At 44.2% G+C, this 21,048-nt stretch overlaps 1 protein-coding gene across 3 annotated transcripts in view; it reads left to right on the top strand.

Annotated features, from left to right (window-relative positions):
• PTPN14 (protein tyrosine phosphatase non-receptor type 14) overlaps nt 1-21,048 on the top strand; it is a 168,994-nt gene that overhangs the window by 121,976 nt on the left and 25,970 nt on the right. For all 3 annotated transcript variants that reach the window (XM_060131380.1, XM_060131371.1, XM_060131390.1), the window contains 6 exons: nt 6,626-6,696; nt 7,679-7,766; nt 11,700-11,788; nt 14,772-14,859; nt 15,703-15,785; nt 18,041-18,098. In XM_060131380.1, the coding sequence (XP_059987363.1) occupies nt 6,626-6,696; nt 7,679-7,766; nt 11,700-11,788; nt 14,772-14,859; nt 15,703-15,785; nt 18,041-18,098 (477 nt within the window). The remainder of the gene's footprint in view (nt 1-6,625; nt 6,697-7,678; nt 7,767-11,699; nt 11,789-14,771; nt 14,860-15,702; nt 15,786-18,040; nt 18,099-21,048) is intronic.

Below are 21,048 nucleotides of genomic sequence, written 5' to 3'. Positions count from 1 at the left end.
ACACCCGGCTTGGTCCCATCCCAGAGCCTTTGTACTGTGCCTCCTCTGCCTGGAATGCTCGACCCCAGGTCTTCTTATGACTTGTCATTCAGATCTTGATTCAAATACCACCTCCTCAGGGAAGGCTTCCTTTTCCTTGACCATCTATATTATACACTCCAACCATCCAGCACTTCCTGCCCTTTTATGCGTGTACTTCAGAGCTCTTTCAGTATCTGAACGTGTTCATTCTTTCTTTCATTTTTATTGTCAGCTGGAATGTCAGCTCTGTGGTCCTTAAGCAGGGACTCTATCTCGTCCACTGTCGTCTGGCACATAATTTGCATGAATAAACGTCTGTTGAATGCGTCCATGAAGTAAAATGTTTATTCCTGGGTTAAATTAGGGATGAGGCTAGGTTTTTATCCCTGGAGTATTTTTGTTTGTTTTTTGGTAGCTTTGGAGTAATTGAGAAGAGCTTTCACGAGGAAAGTTAAAACATTTGAAAAACCATTTTAGGGAAAGGCTATACCCGCTCCAACATTCCGGCTCTGATTTTAGAAATCACGAGCATTTACCACTTTTTTTTTCCCCTGAGGGATAAAGTTATATAAGAAACGGTGCTTGTTCTCAGGGCGACGACAAAGTGGCTGAGTCAATAGGAAGTTTGCAAAATCCTAATGCAAATCCAAGTGTAACAAAGTGTGATAGGGATTCTATGTAGGGAGAGGTTACCTGTTTTGGGGAGGTGAGGGTAGGTCGAAAGGCTAATGGTGTGTGAGCTGCATCTTAAAGGATGAGCAGCATTGCAGCAGGCAGAGAGGGAAGGAGCAAGGGATGCTCTAGACAGAGACTGGAGGAGGAGAGGCGAGGCGGCCTGCGTAACTGGGTGGGAGTCAGCTGGCCAGTCTGATGGCCGCTCAGGGGTGCGGAGGGGAGCGGTGGCAGAGAAGCCTGAAACATCTGAGGAGTTAGCACGCGTGGGCTCCGTCCAGGGGTTCCAGGCCCCACACTTTGAGGACCACTGGATTAGAGTAATGAGACCGTTTGCGGAAGGACGTCAGATAAGAATCTGTTGTGGTGTTCTCAGCAAGACATAAGAATTAGGTGTTGGCAGTGAAGATAAAAACGAAAAAGCAATGCAAAAGATATTTTGGAAGTACAGTGGGCAGAGCTTGGCATCTAAACTACTGTGGCATATGGGAGAAAGTAGAGGGGTCTGGCGACAAAGGTTTTAAGTGTTGAGAGAAGGGGTGAGTAAGGTTACAGTTATTTCCTGTGTCAGTGATGAGATGAATCTAATTGGTCCAAAACTTAAAAAAAACTTTTTTAAAATTTTTATACAATTCTTAAAGGTTGCTTTCCATTTACAGTTATTACAAAATGTTGGCTGTATTCCCCATATTGTATAATACATCCTTGAGCCTCCCTTATATCCAGTAATTTGTACCTCCCATTCCTTCCTCCCCTACTCGTAACCACTGGTTTGTTCTCTATATCTGTGAGTCTGCTTCTTTTTGCTATATTCACTAGTTTGGTGTAGTTTTTTAGATTTCATATAAGCGATATCATACAGTATTTGTCTTTCTCTGTCTGACTTATTTCACTTAGCATAATACCCTCCAAGTCCATCCATGTTGTTGCGGATGGCAAAATTTCATTCTTTTTTTTTACGGCTGGGTAGTATTCCATTGTGTGTGTATCCATACACACACACACACACACACACACACACACCCCCGCATCTTCTTTAGCCATTCATCTGTTGATGGACACTTAAGTTGTTTCCATAGCTTTTCAGTTGTAAATATTGCTGCTATGAACATTGGGGTGCATGTATCTTTTAGAATTAGTGTTTTCTTTTTTTTCAAGATACGTACCCAGGAGTGGAATTGCTGAGTCATAGAGTAGTTCTATTTTTAGTTTTTGAGGAACCTCTCTATTGTTTTCCACAGTGGCTACACCAGTTTACATTCCCACCAACAGTGTACAAGGGTTACCTTTTCTCTAAAGTGGTCGAAAACTTAACCTTATTCTTCTAGGTTAGGGAAATACTGCAAAATCTCTAACTTTTTATGAATCGCTCTCTCCTTATTCTTCCCACCAAGATAATAGCAGTATTATCTGGGGCCTGCTGTTTTTTATGCCTTATTAATTCCACCGATTAAATCAACCTCCATTCAAAGAGATTAGCATATTACTTAGCAGAGAAGTTCTTCATAGGACTTGGTGTCAGTATCTGTAACAACTCAGCAGCTCACACAAAAGTCAGGATGTTTTCTGGTGTGCTCGGCGGAGGAAAGTGAAAGTGATACCTTAGAATTTTAGAGAACGTGTATGTTCGTGTCAAACGGAGACAATGAATTGGGTTGATAATGTTTCACAATTTTTTTTTTTTTTTTTTTACCTTTCTCTCATTAAAGGTCTTTATCACATAACCTTTAGGCAGAGATCAGGAGAATTTCCAAGGGTGATTACGAGCATGAGATGTATGAGTTTGTAGGTGGTAAGATGCTTTGACAGGTTAAAGTGCTGTAAGGCAGCTAAGGAGTTATTTTGTGTATCATACCTTTTTCAGAATAAGACCATGTCTCCGCTGGGCCGTAAGCAAATCAGATATTAAAACAGCAGAGACCTCATTCAGTCTCACTGTGCCAGACAGATATTGATGTTGTTGTCCTTGGATCTAAAACGTCCCTCTTTGGTATAGTAGCTGCTAGTGACAGGTGGCTATTTACATTCAAATTGAAATTAATTAGCATTAAATAAAATTAAAAATTTAGTTCCTCAGTGGCATTAAAAACGTGTTCAGTAGCCACGTGTGGCTCATGGCTACTGTACTGGAAAGCTTGGGTATAGAACATGTCCATCATTCCAGAAAGTCCTACTGGACGGCCCTCAGGATGACATGGCAGAAGCTGATGTCAGCGTGCATGTCTGATTCGTGAACATTCCTAGGCTTCTGCCATCAGTCATGTATCCTCTCCTCTGCCCCACGCCCCTGACCCCTGTTGTATCCTCGATACACTGTGGCCTGTGGTCAGGAGGTTTAGAGTATAGGGGTCAAGTGTTCCGTGCCCATATCCTGGCCGTGCCACTTACTGGCTGTACACACTCGGGCAAGTTATTTAACCAAAGCCTCCGTTTCCTCATCTAAAAATGAGGATAGCAAGCCTGATCTGACTGTGAGGATAAAAGGAGAGAATGCATGTGAAGGACTTAATCGGGCACGTGGTGAATTCTCAGTGAGTGTTTATTTAGTTGTCATCATAATCACCGTTGTCCTCACATTATTATTATCAGCAGCATTATTTTTCTGTCTCTGTTAGGCAAGCACAGGCTGCTGAAGAGTGTGCTTTCCAGGCAACAATACTCTATGCACTTTGAAATGTGAGCAGACAGAGGACAAGCAGAGTGCATAAATTATCATTCAGCCGCTTCGCGTAACTTGAACCCTACTCAATACCCTGTAATGGCCTATATGGGAAAAGAGTCTAAAAAAGAGCTGCTACGTGTGTATGTATAACTGATTCACTTTGCTGTCCAGGAGAAACTAACACAACATGGTAAATCAACTATACACCAATAAAAATTAAAACAGAAACAAAAAAACCCTCGCTTGACAATATGAAACTGACACGTTGCATATTGAGCTCAGCTCAGCTCAGCGCAGTCAATGTTTATTGATCGTCTACTGTATGTGGAGAGTTTATACGCTGGCATTGTTCAAAGCCCTGAGTTGGGCCCTGGAGGCAGTGTGGAGCCTTGCTGCTTGCTGACCTTAGGTGCCTGTCATCTAGCAGAGGGAGGGAGACAAGGATAAAGGGTAAGATGAGTATCCAGATAACTATGTAAGAAAGACAATAGGTAGACTATGGTAAGAACTCTAAGAGAGACACACGGGGCGGAAGAGGTAGGTCCAGAGAGGGAAAGGCTTCTGTCCCACATGAGAGAATATGGAAGCCCTGTCCAGGGAGTGGTAGGTGTGTCAGGACCTGAAAGATAGGGTGAGACGTGAAAGCAGTTTGTGTTAGGAAGAGTCGGCCTGAGGCCTTGAACCCTTGAGAGAAGAGGTCTGAAGGGACGGCTGAGCCACACTGAAAAATGGTCTGAATGCCAGGCCCAGGTGTTGACCTAATTGAGTAGGCAGTGGGGAGCCATGGAAGGTTGCAAACTTTCTGCTTGGTTCCACTAGAGCTTTCAAAGGGAAGAGTGCATTCCTTTGGTGGGGGAGGGAAGATGGGATGAATGGCTGTGTTTGATCTTATAAAGTAACCGAATTTGTCAAATGGCATTTCTGCAGCCGGTCAAAGAACAAAGTTAAGTACACAGGGCGCTCCCCAGGTGTGCAGCTGTGTGCAGGCTCGCTCTCTGCCATTTTTCATCCGCGCGCAGCCACTCTCGCCTGGCCCTGTGGTGGGACCACATACCTCAGGGAGGCCCCAGACACAGATGGAGGCGGTGGGGTTGAGTACAATAGCAGAGGGGTCCCTTTGGACTTTTTCTTCTTTCAAAGTAGGAGACAGCAGTTTATTGGAGCACTTTTTGATCTTCAGTGATCTTTATTTTATTCTATTGCCACATGCCTTTTATTAGCTTTTCAAAATTAATATTGAGTTATTCCTAATACTCGGTACCTGGATGCACAGACATAGCTGGATTCCTAAGCCACGTGGCATCTTTGTGATTCCACAGCATAAAACGGAAAACATCGAGCTTGTTTCCTATCATGGACTTGAGTTGTTTCAGTGGATGGCTAAACAGAAAACAGCAAATTAATCAGTAGCACATGAAAAATGAGAGCTGCCAGCAATTCCCTCCGTCTTCTCTAAGGTTTCTCAGGACCATCTGCAGAGCTATAGAATTTCCAATATATAGTTAGGCTCGCATGTTCCAGCTTTAAGAAATATTGATTTTCTCCAGTTGCATCATTTGAGATGGGATGTTTCTTGCAGTTTTGAGGTGTACCTTTGGGGGGTAGTGTTTCATGAAAAGCTGTTAAATTGGACGTAATCTTTATAGAAATGATATTTTAGAACCAAGGGAATGAGGCGTTTTGGATGTTTTCTGTGAAAACATCAGTCCCCCCCCCCCTCAAGTGTCTTTGATGAGCCTTGGAAGGCTCACCGGGACACACAGCTCGGAGCCCCTTCTAACGCCCCCTCTGGAGCTCGGAGGAAGACGGAGCACATCTGTGCCCTCCTTGGTGCTCACCAGCCTGGGGGGCGTGGAAGTCGCACCTGGGAGGGGCAGAGGCGTCTGGGCTGGAGCCACCGAAAGGGGTGGGATGAGCTATAGAATCTCCATGCCCGCCAGTGTCTCAGGAGCTGATTGGTCTCCCATCTTGGATGTATTCCTCCGGACTCCATCTCACTTTCCTGCTAAATGTTTAACAAGCCCTTTAAATACTCCCGCCGTCATTGAAGGGGAGTTGGGAAGCAATGTGTCCTGTTGACTCTAATCCCATGGGAGCCAGCACAGCACTGGTCCAGGGGCCTGGGATTCAGTTGGTCGAGACACCAGCTGGTCAGCTCCCCACCTGTTACCTTCTGGAGCTCTGCTGTGGCGGTTGAGCTGTCGTGGCCTCTTTTGTTCCCAAGGCCCCATCAACTAGTCTCTGAATGAGCCAGCTCTGACTTCAGGTGGCTCTGAATTAGTTTGCTGGGATTGTGCTGGTGGATAAAAAGGCCAGGCACAGTCCCTTCTTGGGCTCAGCTTTGGAAGGGATGATGACCTGGAAACTCATTTGCCTGTATATCCTCACCTTAAAAACGTGTAAGCACTTACAGAGGATTTTTTTAAACTTTTAATTTTATATTGGAGTATAGTCGATTACCAGTGTTGTGTTAGTTTCAGGTGTACCACACAGTGATTCAATACATGTACATGTATTTATTCTTTTTCAAGTTCTTTTCCCATTTAGGCTGTTACATAATATTGACCAGTTTCCCTGTGCTATACAGTAGGTCCTTGTTGGTTATCCATTTTAAATATAGCAGTGTGTACACGTCAATCTCAAACTCCCTAACTATCCCTTCCCCCCAACACCCTACCCGCTGGTAACCATAAGTTGGTTCTCTAAGTCTGTGAGTCTGTTTCTGTTTCTTAAAAAGCATTTTTAATGAAAGTCCAAGAGGCAGGCAGATAGGGAAGAAGAAGGTAAATGAAAAAAGAGCTATTCCCAGATGCCCCAGAATGTAGATGGCAACCCCAAATATGCCTTGAAATAGCCTGTTACAGTGGAGAGCCCTGTTACAAAAGTAAACATGAACCTCTGTCCTAAAAATGACAACCTTTAATTCAAAGGAGTAGGGGCTTCCCTGGTGGCGCAGTGGTTGGGAGTCCGCCTGCCGATGCAGGGGACGCGGGTTCGTGCCCCGGTCCGGGAGGATCCCACATGCCGCGGAGCGGCTGGGCCCGTGAGCCACGGCTGCTGAGCCTGCGCGTGCGGAGCCTGTGCTCCGCAACGGGAGAGGCCACAACAGTGAGAGGCCCGCGTACCGCAAAAACAAACAAACAAACACACAAAGGAGTAAAGGGAGACTGAGGAAGTGAAGCTAATCAGGAACAAATTCTAGAAAAAAGAGAGCTTTTAAGGTTTGCAAGCAAAATAGCAAGTGACCTTAACTGCTTTCCATTTTGATAGGATTTGGCCCTGGAAGAAGCTGTTCTGGAGGAGCTGACACAGAAGGTGGCCCAAGAACACAAAGCCCACAGGTAAGGCGGGGGCTGCCAGGCCCAGCACGTGGCCACCGTCCTGTCCGGGGCAGGAGACATTCGGCCCCTTCACGCAAGCCCCGGCTTGAGTCAACACAGTTCTGTTTCTTGTAGCAAGTGATTCCGCTCTGTTCTGAGAGTGCATGTAGATTTGAAAACAGTGCTACCACTCCCCTTTCTTTTTTTCTCTCTCTCCCTTTCTTTTTTTTTTTTCCTTTTTTTCTTTAACACCAATTGGCCCACATGTTGGCCAGAGGAATTCCTCTCTGTGACCTTCCTAAAACTGTTGCCAGACCTGGGAAGCCTGGGACTGACCCACTTTACAAAAGATGGAGTTTTATCAGAAACCTAAAGCAACTGGCTCATCTCGGCAATTTGGGAGATGCCTGCAATTTCAGCATAAGCGTTTCGCTCCAGGCTGAGTGCAGACCTCAAGAGCTGCTTTGGGTGGGAAAGTCAAGGTCAGGAGGGGAAAGAGTGAGATCTAAGGCATCCCTGAGAGCTTGATCAGGGCTACGTGGAGCTCTTTGGGACATGTGCAGTGGTCCTAGACTCTTCTCTTATCTTGGTTACTTGACTCCCAAAATGTCATCCTCAGAAACTTTTGCCTTTCTTCCTTCTTTCTTTTTTAACAGTGGAGATTTTTTTCCCAGGTGGGAGAAAAATACATTTTTTTTTTTTTTTTAAAGCGGGCAGCATTATTCACCAGGATGTCTGGAATAATTATTTAGTGTTTATAGGGCTGTAGCTCTTAATTAAATATTTTACCTTCCTCTTATTATTCCCTGTTGAGTAAAAGGCTACTGAGGAATATGTTAATGCATTACTTAGTAATGTACCATGCCTGCACAGTTGGTTGGGTGACAGTGGCTTTTCCCAGAACTAAAACCACAGTTCTGGAATTTGCCACCAGGAGGGTAGGATCTTCCACTGACTTTATGGCTCTTAACCGTTTCCTCCTTTGATGCTCTTTTGATTTTAGTGGAATCCTGCCAGCAGAAGCTGAGCTTATGTACATCAATGAGGTGGAACGTTTGGATGGCTTTGGACAGGAAATCTTCCCTGTGAAGGTAGCATACCCTCTCCTTGCTTCAGCCGTCTCAGAACAGCACAGGCATTTGGAAAACCAGTGTTGATTGAGAGCAGAGAGCCAGAAGGCTTGGCTTCCTTACGGCTACGTGGCATTAGCTGGCAAGTCCAATTTACTTTAGGTAATGCAAACCCTTTTTCGTAACGGAGAGAGTTTGAAGCTTTCCATGGTCTTCAGCAGAATATCTCGTCTGTAAGACAACCTTCTGAGTGAGTACCAAACACCAGCCCATTTGGTGCCAAGAATTTATCGAGGCCACATCCAGCCTTCCAGTGGGACAAGGAGCAAACATCGTGCATGCCTTAATATAGACCCTCCCCAGCAGTTTTCTAGCCCGAGCTTCTTTCCTTTTCTCTTCTTTGGGCTGATGCAGTGATCACTGTTGGTGAGGAAGAATAACATTTCCTGTATGCAATCATACTTTATTTCTCCAGCTCTACAGAGCCTCTGTTGTGGGTTCCCAGCCCCTTTGGTGTTGTCTGGAAACTATGCCTAGGAAACGGTTACAGCACATCCCATCCTTTGTAACAGAGCCGCCTCCTGAAGTGGGTGTGGTTTGGGGGTTCGTGGTGCAAGGTCATTTACAGAGCTGAGCCCATCCTCCAAACTCATTTTCCTCTCTCTGCTGACCCACTTTACAAAAGATGGAGTTTTATCAGAAACCTAAAGCAACTGGCTCATCTCGGCAATTTGGGAGATGCCTGCAATTTCAGCATAAGCATTTCACTCCAGGCTGGCTCCGCTGGCTGTTGTATAAGTGTTCTGTTCCCCCTCTGTTGCACGCTTGCCATTTGCCTTAATGAGAACTGCCCATGTGTATCAAGTAGAAGCGAGCAGGGTGTCCGCAGCTTGCAAAAAAGGCTAAATGGCTCTTTTTTAGATTTGTTTAATTTTCTTTTGCTTCTCTAATGGCTGCCCTTCATAGGGTTGTAATCCATTTTCCTTGCAATAATACCTTATGAAGCCATCTGCATCCCACTTCCATTTCACCAGCCCATATATAGTCATGACATTTTGGAAAACCAGACTAAACTTTTCTCCACTTCTAGAAAACTGACTTCTCAGGCCCTGGAAGTTGGAGGTTTTGTCATGGTGGTCATTTGCTTGTGTTGTCTTTAGTGATTCTGAACTGTGGGAAATAGAGGCAGTGGAGACAGTGTTGAAATCCACCGTGCTTGGTTCTGATGTGTTTTCTAGTCTGTCCTTTAGTGGGAAAAGTACAAGGGAGATACCAGAGCTTAGTCCGAGTGGGCAGATAGGCACGGCTGACTCACCGCCAGTGGGTGTAACTCAGCTGGGCTGCTGCCTTTTTTCTTCCTCCACCACATATCTGTTCATGACTCAGGTGACCACCTACAGACCACATGATTCCTGGAGACCCAGGGATGATGGGTGGGGCAGCAGGAGCCGTGTGGGCAGTGATGGGGTCAGCTCTAAGTGAAAAAGCCACCAGGAAAGTATGCAGGGGCAGCCTGCCCATGGGGACGGGGTCCCTTTGGGTTAGTACAGGTCCTTCTTGACCAAGTAAGGTTTAAAAAGTGTGTTATGGATGTGTCCCAGGGAAGACCCTTTATGTTTAGTGTAGGTTTTTCCATGAGTGGTTTCTCAAAAATTTTCAAGCTTCAGGGCGGGGGTCCCTTCCATTTCCTGACAGGTCTGCCCCTCCCCCTCCACAAACACGGGGCTGGCTGCGGCCTCCACCCTCCTGTATTGTCAGAGCACGTGGGCATGGAGGGACGGAGCTTCTGGAACGGGTCATACAGAGTCTGGAGCCTCAATCCTTGACTAAGTTGTTCGGACGGGTATCCGTTCTGTGTTTTTTCCATTGTCCCACCCTGGTGGCCTGCTCCTCCCGTGTCCCCATCCCCTCCCACCAGGCCTCTGCACCCACCTACTGGCAACGTGCCCAGAAAAGTCTTTCTGCAGAATTTTCCTTTTTCTTCCCGTCTCTACTTCACCTATCTTCTTTTCCCTCACAGATTTTTCTGTAATACAGCTTACCTTTGAACTTCTCATAATTACCGAGGCCCTCTTTTTAAATTATTTATTTATTTATTTATTTTGCTGTGTTGGGTCCTCGTTGCTATGCGTGGGCTTTTCTGTAGTTGCGACGAGCGGGGGCTTCTCTTGTTGCGGAGCACGGGCTCTAGTCGCACAGGATTCAGTAGTTGTGGCTCACGGGTTCTAGAGCACAGGCTCAGGTAGTTGTGGCTCGCGGGCTCTAGAGCGCAGGCTCAGTCGTTGTGGCGCACGGGCTTAGTTGCTCCGCGGCATGTGGGATCTTCCCAGACCAGGGCTCGAACCCATGTCCGCTGCATTGGCAGGTGGATTCTTAACCACTGCACCATCAGGGAAGTCCCCGAGGCCCTTGTTTCCTCCCCAGTTCTTTCTGTCTCAGCTTTTGCCATCAGCAGTTGTCTTTCCCTTTCTCTCTCTCTGTTAGAAGACGCCTGCTTGAATGGAAGCTTTGGGAGGGGCGTTGAGAAGAGGTCCCTGAGAAGGGACACTGTCATCTTTGTGTCTTAAGTGGGATCAAGTGTTCTGAGGGAGGTAGGGGTTTATCTTTTCCATCTTAGGCCTAGTTGGGCACGGCCCTCCACTTACTCCACAAAGAGGATGTCCCCCGAGTGAAAGCAGGAGGCTGGGTGACAGTTTACTCCCTGGATGCTGAACCTTGCTCCCACTCTGCTCTCAAGAACACTGGAAGCCGGGTTATACTCTTCCAGGCGGGAGGCTGGAGGCACCTGACTGGACCAAGAGACCAGACCGAAGACCTCTGGGTTCCCCTAGACAGGGCCCAGCAGGTTGCCCAACAGTGAAGCCTATCATGCACGTGCCCTTCCTGTGCTCACAAAGGTCCCAACCAGCATTTAGCATCCCACCCTGGAACGTGAATAGACAGCCGAGCATCCTCCACCCCCATGATGCCCTAATAGGAACAATAGACGTCAACCCAATGAGAATGAAGCAGCGTGAAAGAGGCAGAGAGTCTGCAGGGTGAAGGGCCCCCTGCCCAAAATACCATCCTATGAGTCTCAAGGATAAAAAATTAAAATATATTACCTTCTTGAAGGAATAGAGTGCTTTTAAAAGGGAACATTCGGCAACTAAAAAAGAACTCTCAGAAATTTAAAATATGATATCAGAAATGGAAAACTTAATAGATAGGTTAGAAGATTAAATTAAGAGAAATCTCACCCCCCCAAAAAACCCAAAGTGATGGAATGTGGAAGGCAGGAGATAAAATTGGAGGGCCAGCCCAGATGTCCAACATCTGAACAGTGGGAGTTCTAAAAGGAGTGAAAAGGGGAAACAGAAGGTAGCAGTTTGAGAAAATATCCCAGAACTGAGGAACATGAGGTTCTAAATTGGAAGGCCAAGCATGGTGGATGCAAATAGACACACTCTAGGGTTTTAAGCGGTGGAAGTGGATGCCTTTAAGGGAGAGGAAATGGTGGGTCCAAGGCTGCTTTTAAATAAGATCTAAAGACGATTCAGTTCTTCAAACTGTGTGTGTAAATAATTGCACATATGCAGTATGCAGATAAAATCAAACTATGTGTGTGTATAATTCTGATTTAAAAAACCAAAAACTAGGGTTAGAAAAGATATTAATAGATATTCATGAAAGAGAAAATCTTAACTGCCTACAAATCTGAGAAAATCCTAAAATTCTTTCTCAAACAGGAAATGCATTGTGACAAACTGAGATAAAAGAAAGAAAGGTATCTATGTAGTCTATTAGGATGTGCAGTGGGATGCCTCCCTTCGGACCTAGTGGCTTTTCTGCCCCCATTCCGTTCTATGATTCATTGCACGTATGGGCGAGAAACGGGGTGTGGTCCCCATGGGTAGGCTGCCAGACCGCTGGGGATCTGTTTCATCACAACGATCTTTTGTTGATCTTATGCAGGACAATCATGGAAACAGTGTGCACCTGGGCATTTTCTTTATGGGGATTTTCGTGAGAAACAGAATTGGAAGACAAGCAGTAATATACAGGTAGTCTGATTTGTCTTTCTCCTTTTTCCCCTCGAGGTGCTCTAGCAAACCCCATGGAGTATGAAAGTTATACAGATGAGTTAAGAGGCAGACCTTGGATCAGAGTTGAGCTTTTCTCAACTCTGATAAGATCCGCCCCCTCTGCAGGATTTCAGGGGTTATGGAGAAATTCATCTCACTTTCCCTGGGGGTTTGGGGATGGGGGATGTTCTTTCTTTCCACCTGACCCCAAGAAATGCATAGTTGAACCTCCACTGAGCCAAAGAGTGGAACAAAACTCTGTGAGTCTGGTTGGAGATGGGCTCTTCCATGAGTCAGGTCCCCATGGGATTACCTTTGCCTCGATTACCCATGACCAGTCACTAAATCCACACTGGCTTCTTCCCATTGCCCTGAACCCTCTACCTAACCACACGTGCTAGGAAAGTGCAAACTAATTTTTCTGTTAACGAAAGAGGTCTGTTTGTGAAAGTGTGTTTTGAAAAAGCAATCAGTTTGTTATCATAACTGGAAGGACTTGGGTACTTTTTATTATTTTGACCCTTCAACCTTCTTTTCCATTTAACATGAGTAGAAGCAGCATAGGGAAGTGGCAGGGTGTCCCCTGCATTACATGTCAATGAGCTTGCTTTGTATAGGTGCCCACAGATCCCATCCTAGTATCAACAATCCGAAAAACTGCATGCCTGCTTTCATTTACGAGGGCAGTGTGGCCTATTATTTACCAGAAAGACAGCTTTCCAGTGTGTGCATCTGATAGGCAGAGCTGCACGTGCAGGGCAGATGATCAAAGACAGATCTTAGAGGCAAAGCACGGTCCACTTTCTGGAAGTGAGTTCTTGGCCAGCCGTGTATTTTCTGGATCAGCAGTTACTGCAGGTCATTTTGAGAAAGTTTTCCCACTAAAAGCTTCCTAATGGGCTTTTCTTTTCCTAGGTCCCCACCCTGCCATTATTTTCGTCCATTTATTTTCTCTTGCTCTTTGAATAGAGACATTATGGAAACAGGAGTGGGGAGAGAGCTCTTTGGAGCTACAGAATAAGCTTTTTGACTATTGGACATATTCAGTCAACTCATATACCTACAACAAATTAAATAAAATATATGAATATGTGCAGAGTTGTAACTCTACACTTTTATGCCCATGTAAAGCCATCCAGGCATTTTGTCCCACACAGTTCTTTGTAGCTAAATCAGTGCTTGAGTCTGGAGAAGAGAAGCAGACACATCTTGGATTCTGGCTATCTAGATTAAGTAGAAAATAGCAAGTTGAAAGTTTGCTGATCATAAGCGCCTCACAGGTTTTGTTCAGTTTCCTTAGGAACTGCTTCTAGACTGCTTCCTTTAGCGCTTGCCTTGAAACCCTTACAAGATGGGAACTGACTTCTACTACAGTGTCATGTTAATTGTGCCACTAAGGTAAAGTCATATGGTGGAGTGCGGAGTGGACCCAGAATTTTGGCAGTTGATTTGAGGGAATGGAGCTAGAGGAGACCACACCTCTCTTATCTCTTGAGACCTTCACTAAGGAGCACGTAGCTGTGAGTCCACATGGATGTGATCTAATGGAATTGTAAGTCAGCAGACAGCTGTGCAGAACACCTGTCGATGTACGTAAAAACAGGTGGTACTGGTGTAACGGAAAGCTGATCGGAGGAAAACCTGGAAGGTATAGAACTCATCGGTCCCTGATGAGCAGAGTGAGTGAGGCTAAGTCATCCCCTTTGGCCTGAATTGCCTCATCTCCAGAGTGGAACGTAAATAGCCGCCTTGTCTACCTAAGAGAGTTGGTAAAAGAACTGTACTCTATACAGATGCGAGACAACCTCATTACTTTGCATTATTTCAGCAAACATCTATTGAATGCTGTGTGCCAGGTGTACTTGGTGCTTGGAATACAGAGATGAAGAAAGCAGAATCTCTGCCCGGGGCATGAGGGCCTATGATCGAGTTTGGTTTAGTTAGGGATCTGGTCACAGACATGAACAATCGTGATACAATGTGGTGACTGATAGAGGACTGCACTAGGCCCTTTCCTGGCATGTGGGTGCTTGGGGATGAGGAAAGGCTTCCCGGAGAAGGTGACTTCTTCTGAGTCTTAAAGGAATCATGCAGGCAGAGGTAGAAGTGTAATGAGCAAAAGCAGGATGGTGGGAGAAAGCGGTGGGCAGGGAATTATAGGTCAGGGAACAGAGTGAAGGGTAGGTAGTGTAAGAGATGATTAGAAACTGGCTCCAAGTAGAATGGGAAGCGGGAGCTGACCTTCCCTTGTCTGGTGGTTCTTTCTGTGTATCTCATTTTAGATAAGATCTCCATGAGGAAAGGGAAGGAAACGTATGTGTGTGTTTAGATCACAAAAATGTAGGCACATTAAACACTCCCTAGGCATTTTTTCCAAGTGGCATAATCAAATCTGTAGTGTACAGCGCAACACAGAACCTCTGTGCGTTCTTCAGCCTAGATTCCTGGAGACACATGATTTTTTTTTTTTCTTTTTTTTTGGCCGCGCTGCATAGCTTGTGGCACCTTAGTTCCCCGACCAGGGATCGAACCCAGGCCCTCGGCAGTGAAAGCGCGGAGTCCCAACCACTGGACCGCCAGGGAATTCCACACATGACTTTTAAATGACATCCCCCTCCAGCACTGAAAATGGGGATCACAGGAAATGCTCTGTCCATTTGGAAGCGTGAAAACCAAGGCAGTGGAAGTCTCTGGCATATTCTCCTCCTAGGTCGTAAAGGAAAGTGTACTTTATTAACAGCAATATCTAGACGTCGTTGACGTAGGATTTTTAGCTATTTAAATAGATGCGTGTTGCATTTTATTTCCTTTTCTGCTTTGAGAGGAGGGACATTTAGCTTTTAAAAATATGGTTAAATCATACTTTGTAAAATGAGACTCAGGAATAACAGGTGACACTCCTATGCCGTCATAAACGCCTAGAACGTCTTTGGGCAAACGCCGTTGGCTTTCTTCTGTGCAGGTGGAATGACATGGGGAATATCACTCACAACAAGTCAACTATCCTGGTGGAGCTCATCAGCAAAGAGGAGACTGCCCTCTTTCACACGGTAAGCAAGACGGGCAGGTGAAGGCAGGGTCCCACAGGTGGCTTGCTGTTTGTCTTCTCAACCTGTAATATCTTCTCCTCGCTCTCCATGTCAGGACAGAATAAATATTCTGTTGAACCCATAACTTTCCAGTACTTGCCCAGAGCTGTCATCACTCACTTCTGGAAGGTGGTGGGGACCTCATGCTCACAATGCTGGGGTTTCAAGCTGAGTTTTGACTCTAGGGTTTGGGTTCCTCCACCAGCCTTATATGTGGTGGATCACATTGTCGGGCATGCCCTGGACTAGTCACCCCTGATGATATTGCGTGGTATTTTCTTTTACTGGCTGGTTGGGATTTTCTTTGCCATCATAATCCAAGCCTGATCTGAAGCAAACTGGGTGATTGCCTTTCTGTTGAGTGCCTACTTGAGAGCCAAGGCACTCCCTGCACCTCCCTGCCTCCCATTTGATGATGCTTGGCGTTCATGCTACGCTCTGCCTTGATTTATTTACTGATTTTCAAAGCACTTGGTTTAGCATTATGTAAAGACACGTCAGATCATCACTGTAACCCCAGCGTCTTTAGCAGACAGTATTTGTCTGCCATCCTTGGGTGGGCTTCATAGACATGTCCGCCACTGAATTTCAGCACACTGGTTTCTGGCTCAGGGGGTTATTTTGTGCTTGACATGAAGGGAGGAAGGGACGTGCCCCTGCTCAGAGGAATCCTAGTGAAATGCATATATTTGGATTGGCCAAAAAGTTCCTTCGGGTTTGGATGGCCCAACCCGAACGAACTGTTTGGCCAGCCCAATACAATCAAACAAATGTTTATTTTTCCCCTGTTTCTTCTTCTCCAAGGATGATATCGAAAACGCCAAGTATATATCTCGATTGTTTGCTACACGGCACAAGTTTTACAAACAAAACAAAATCTGCACTGAGTAAGTAAACATTTTGTCCACCCTCTCCCGGGATCAGCTTCAATTCTTGTGCTTTAGGGATGGTGTAGATCGCTTTTTATACTGACTGCTTTTCCTCATTCCTTGTAGAAGCTAAAGGGGCAAGGTAAAGCCGGGCGGGAGGGAAAGAGCTTTAATGATGAAGACTGTCTTGTGTAGTCTATATGCCTAGGGAGAAAATGATTTGCAAATTGACTGTGAATGCTTGACTTCCTGAACGGATTGGCCGACATCAGTGCCTTTCCAACCTCTGCCATGAGTTTGGAGGAACCGAGTGGTTCCCAATTTGCCGGGGCGCCCCTTCGTGTCAGATGTGGAGTGTGTTCAGAAGCAGGTAGCAGAGTGACGAGCCAACTTGAAAGAGAAGAAGCTGCTGTCATCCTCAGCCCTGTGTTGCTCACACAGTTGGCTAACCCTGCGTGTGCTTCTGGGTCACGTCACCCGCCTGTAAATGAGAGGCCAGGGTAATTAGAGGAAGACTTGGAAGACGCTAATAGATGTCACAAATCCATGTGTGTGTTTTTCAGTTTAATTTGGAAATAAAGATGATAAAGGGAGTCTGATGAGGGAACTTAACTGTGACCTGACCTTGGATATAGCGTGCCGGGCTCACACTATCATAGCCTTTCCTCTGGTTGCCTTCAAAAGACGTTCCTCAGCAGAGTACATCAGCAGTTGGGGCGTCCAAGGTGCTTAATTTTGTTTCAAAGAACTTCGGGATGTAAATGCAGGAGAAGAACTGCTTTCCCACTTCCCCAGTGGACACATGCAAGAGTGTGAAAATACTGTCCTAGAGCAGTTCCTGCTGAAGAAGGTGCTGCTTTAGAACTGGAGCATCAGGTCCGGACAGACTTTTTTCTCTACGTGATGGAGGTTCTTTCAAACCAGTCTTTGCCATTGGCCACTGTCAGAGTCTGAAAGTATATTTGATAGTACAGTTGGTCCTCTGTATCTGTGGGTTTCCTATCCGCAAATTCAACCAACCGTGGATCAAAATATATTCCAGAAAGTTCCAAAAAGCAAAACTTGAAGTCACTATGAACTGGCAGCTCTTTACATTGTATTATAAGTAATCTAGAGATGATCTGAAGTATGTGGGAGGATGTGCATGGGTTATATGCAAATGCTATGCCAGATGATATAAGGCACTTGAGCATACATGGATTTTGGTATCCGAGGTGGGTCCTGGAACCAATCCTCCTTGGATACCAAGAGATGACTATATAGTATTAGGTCTGCCAGCAAAGTTTGCAAATGTAAATCAGAAGAGCACTAATTAGAGAGCAGCAATTTAAGCCACCATATCTGTTATGGGTACACACATGCATACACACGCATGCGCGCATAGACACACACACCATTCTTTTGAACAGATTCCCTATAGGTCACATCTTTGCGGTTCTCTGCTGTTGCCTTTGATTTGTTGGGGTGTCTTTGACATTAACAAGAATTCTATAGTTGACTTCTGTAGGGTGAATTTAAAAACAAAACTATTTTGAGAAGTGTAGTCTTCTGGTTTGATCATTGCTTAGCAAGTGGCTTTAACATAAAATGTTCTGAGTATTTGTAATTCTTTTGTGGCCTTTTCTTCTTACACGAGTGAGCATCACATATATGAGTGAGCATCACATATTAGACTGAAAATTAAGGAAATTCTGTTTTCCTTTCTACTTCTGTAATAATCATTCCTTTCTTCTTCACAAGCATGTATGGGAGGTTCCTAACCGCTTATCTGATGAAAACTGGGACTCTCTAAAAAGCGTACCCCCTACCCCACATAGAGAGTAAATTCTGTATATATTGATAGTTTCAGAGCCTCAGCATGGGCTACATGAGGACTTGGGATAGCCCTCTGGAGTTTTAGGAAATCAGCCTCATCTGAACAGCATCCTTCTCCAGAGGTCTCCACTCTCTAACCTCTAAAAGACGGTTGTTGATTTTTATTTCCCTTATAATTTGTCTTTAGAAATAAGCCTCGTTCTTCTAATATTACTTTGTAAAACATATTATAAAAGTATCATATGTTCCAAACATTTTGAAAATAAAAAAAGGACAAAAAAGAAATCGAAATTGTTCTTAGCTTCAGCACCCAGAAATAGAAAATGTTTATGTTTTGCTGTAATTCTTAACTCATCTTTTCTCCTTTCCCCTCTTCTCCCTCTCTTGTCTATCTGGTCTTCTTGTACATGGTAAATAATAATAATAACCATCCTTATTTTTTTCAACTTTTCACGTAGACAATCAAATTCTCCACCCCCTATCAGACGCCAGCCCACCTGGAGCCGGTCCTCCCTGGTATGTATGAAATCTTCAGTTATCAAGTCCTCTGACTGTCGGGGTGTGAGTGTCCCTTTGTTGTTAACTTGAGGAGAGGGATGACTAGGGCATCATGACTAGGTCATGACCTCATGACCAGGTGAGATATGGTGAGAACACAGCAGGGCATCAGTCTGCTATGCAGGTGAGATGCACACCCATTTTGTCCCTCTTGTGCCCACCCATGTCCGTCACTTTTCTAAGTGTGACTCAGTGTTCACCCCCATGAATTTTAGTCTGGGCCGATGAGACCATGTTCCTTGAGCACGCAACCTACTGTGTGTTTTTTTCCACTTGCTTTATCTATCTTTATCCACTATTTCTGATTTTTGCATATAGACGTGTCTTCAGTTATAATCTCCACAAATTCTTTTATATTCACTGCCATAGACAGAGTTTAATAAACTAGTCAGAAAATGTCTACTTTAAATGAGCAAAAGTTGAAGGAGTCTAGTTGATGGTCTTAGGTAGAGTATTCAGTGGGGAAGAAAATTAAAATTAATTTTCTGATTTTAAGGCCAACAGAATTTGAGTTGATCCACTTTTCTACCTACCATTAGCCTTTTTAAAAAAACTGCTCTACTAATCATGTGAATAAGGGAAAACAATTCATTTCATTGCATGTGTTCTGTCTTAGACTGTGTTTTATTTTGAGAATTGAGGATATCATAGCAAGACGTGGGAGAGTTAGTTTCCTTTAAAATGTCTACTTGTTTTACGTCATAATTCTTTTATTTTAGATTATGATTTATTTTACACAAAATCAGAATAAACATGTGACCTTTAAATGTGTGTAGGTTGAACAGTTCCTTTGAGTTGATGGGAGAATAAAATGGAATTTTTCTTTGTACGCAATATATATCCTATAGCACATCTTTCACTTGTCTTTTAAAAGGAACTGTTTTAGGAATTTTTTTTTTTCTTCTGGAAAATGCATTGACATGAACTCTTAGAATTCTAGAGTTTGGTCATCATATCACATAATATTGATAATTCCTGCAAACCCACGTGAATATGATTAATCTCTGTGTTAATGGGCAACATCTCACAAGAGGTCTTTGCCTTGGAGGTGTAGACGGCTGCTTTGGGCTTCTGCCCTGAAGTATCAATAGATTTGTTCATGGCACTGGTTTCCTTATTCTTCTCCTTTGTTGATATGATTTTCCTTTTCCCTTCCTCAGAGTCCACATGTCTTTACTAGTGACATAAATGTTCACTTGTGTCCATGAAACACCAGGGGAAGCAGAGTGTTTTAGGGCTATCTTGTGATTTGATCTCATCCTAATTATCTAGAGAAGATACAGAGGCTTTCCTGTTTTGTTTGGATGAAGATAATCTACAGGAAGCCAGATTCCTGGCTTCTCCCTTTCCTCTGCCCCTTAGGATTAAACCATTTCAGCAAGAGCTCCTTGGGATGAGTGAGAGTAAAACCAGAGAACATTGTCTCCTTTGGGCTTCCTGGCTGATAACAAGGGCTTCTAATTGTTGTTTTTCTCTTGCCCTTCTAGCTCCTATATTGTGGCATCTAATTTGTTTTTGTGTTAGCAGATCTGGAAAGAAACAATAATATATTGAAATATATAAAGAGACAATAAATGATCCTGAAATGGTGTTTGGAGGATTAGCTATTACTGTTTCTCACTTGTATTGCTTACAGACTTATGCCAGTTCGTAAACGGTCACCTACGTATAGGATTTTTCTTTTTTTTTTTTTAAATAAGAGTGAGAGAAGGCAGAGGTGAGCCAACTTTGCCGTGCTGTATATTTCTGTTCCCTTGTATGAATCCCTCCCTACTGTTTTGTTTTGTTCTGTTTTGTTTTTTTAAACCTAAAAACTGGCTGTCCAATCATGGAAAAATTGAGTTGAATTACGTATTATCAAAAAGAGGAAAAATATTTTTAAATTGCTACTCAAAAACCAGCCAAGAGAGATTTGGGAATATTTAGAAGAGCTGATACCCTGAACTACTTTCTTAGATTAATTTCAATTCTTTACTTCCTCTACCCTGATTCTCTTTAATTTTTGGATTTCTTGTCTTCATTGCCTTCTTTATTTGCCCCTTTGATGCTTAAACATTATTTGTAGCAAAGGAAATAGTAGATGAGTTATTTGCCCAGCCTCGGACTCTGCGTAGAGTGTTCTTCTTCTGTTGAGGAATACTGAGAAAGTGTGACCCCTGCTGGCTTTGTGGGGTTTTTTTTTTTTTTGACTTGATCTCAGCTCTGTCCCAAAGCAGTAACATTTAAACTAATATCTATAAGATTAATTTTAAAATAATCAAATAGAAATATAAGAGATCATCCTGTTTGGTGGTTTATAAGCTTAAAGTTTATTTTTTAATGTCAAAACTCTTCCTTCAAACACATTTTTACCTGGAACCCTAATATGTGAATAAAATGGATCATGTTGGAGGGAGGAGACTGATTTGAGTGACAGGAAGCTGAGACCTACTGAGGTTAAATGACTTGCTCTAGACCATATTAGCCATTCATCATATTTCCTTTCTCAGCTCCCCAGTTAGTGAAGCCCTCTAAGCATTTTGGTGTTTTCTCTAAAAGTTTCACCCTCCTCTGCAGCACGGAGTTATTCAGGTTGAGTCTAAATGTCCATCTTTAAGAGTCTTATGGCAAGGAGTCCTCACTGAAGGGCTAGATGGTTGAACTGGATCCTCTGCAATGGGAGGGTCCATAAGTGGTGCTGGGAACTGCACGCTCATTGTTAGGGATCACATTTCAGATTTTATATAAATTTGCAAGTGGGCCCATCTTAACACTCCCCTGTCCCTATTTGAGGCTGACGCGGCACTGTGAACTAGGGTCATAGGTACAACTGTGCTGATGGGTACGAACTTGTAGCTTCAGGAGGGACCCAATTTTGAATAGAAGGAAACAGGCTTCCGCCTTACTCTCATTATGTTTTAGGTGGAAC

Source organism: Lagenorhynchus albirostris, chromosome 2, assembly GCF_949774975.1.
Source record: "Lagenorhynchus albirostris chromosome 2, mLagAlb1.1, whole genome shotgun sequence".
Classification (NCBI taxonomy): Eukaryota; Metazoa; Chordata; class Mammalia; order Artiodactyla; family Delphinidae; genus Lagenorhynchus; species Lagenorhynchus albirostris.
This window is presented reverse-complemented; position numbering and strand designations above follow the sequence as displayed.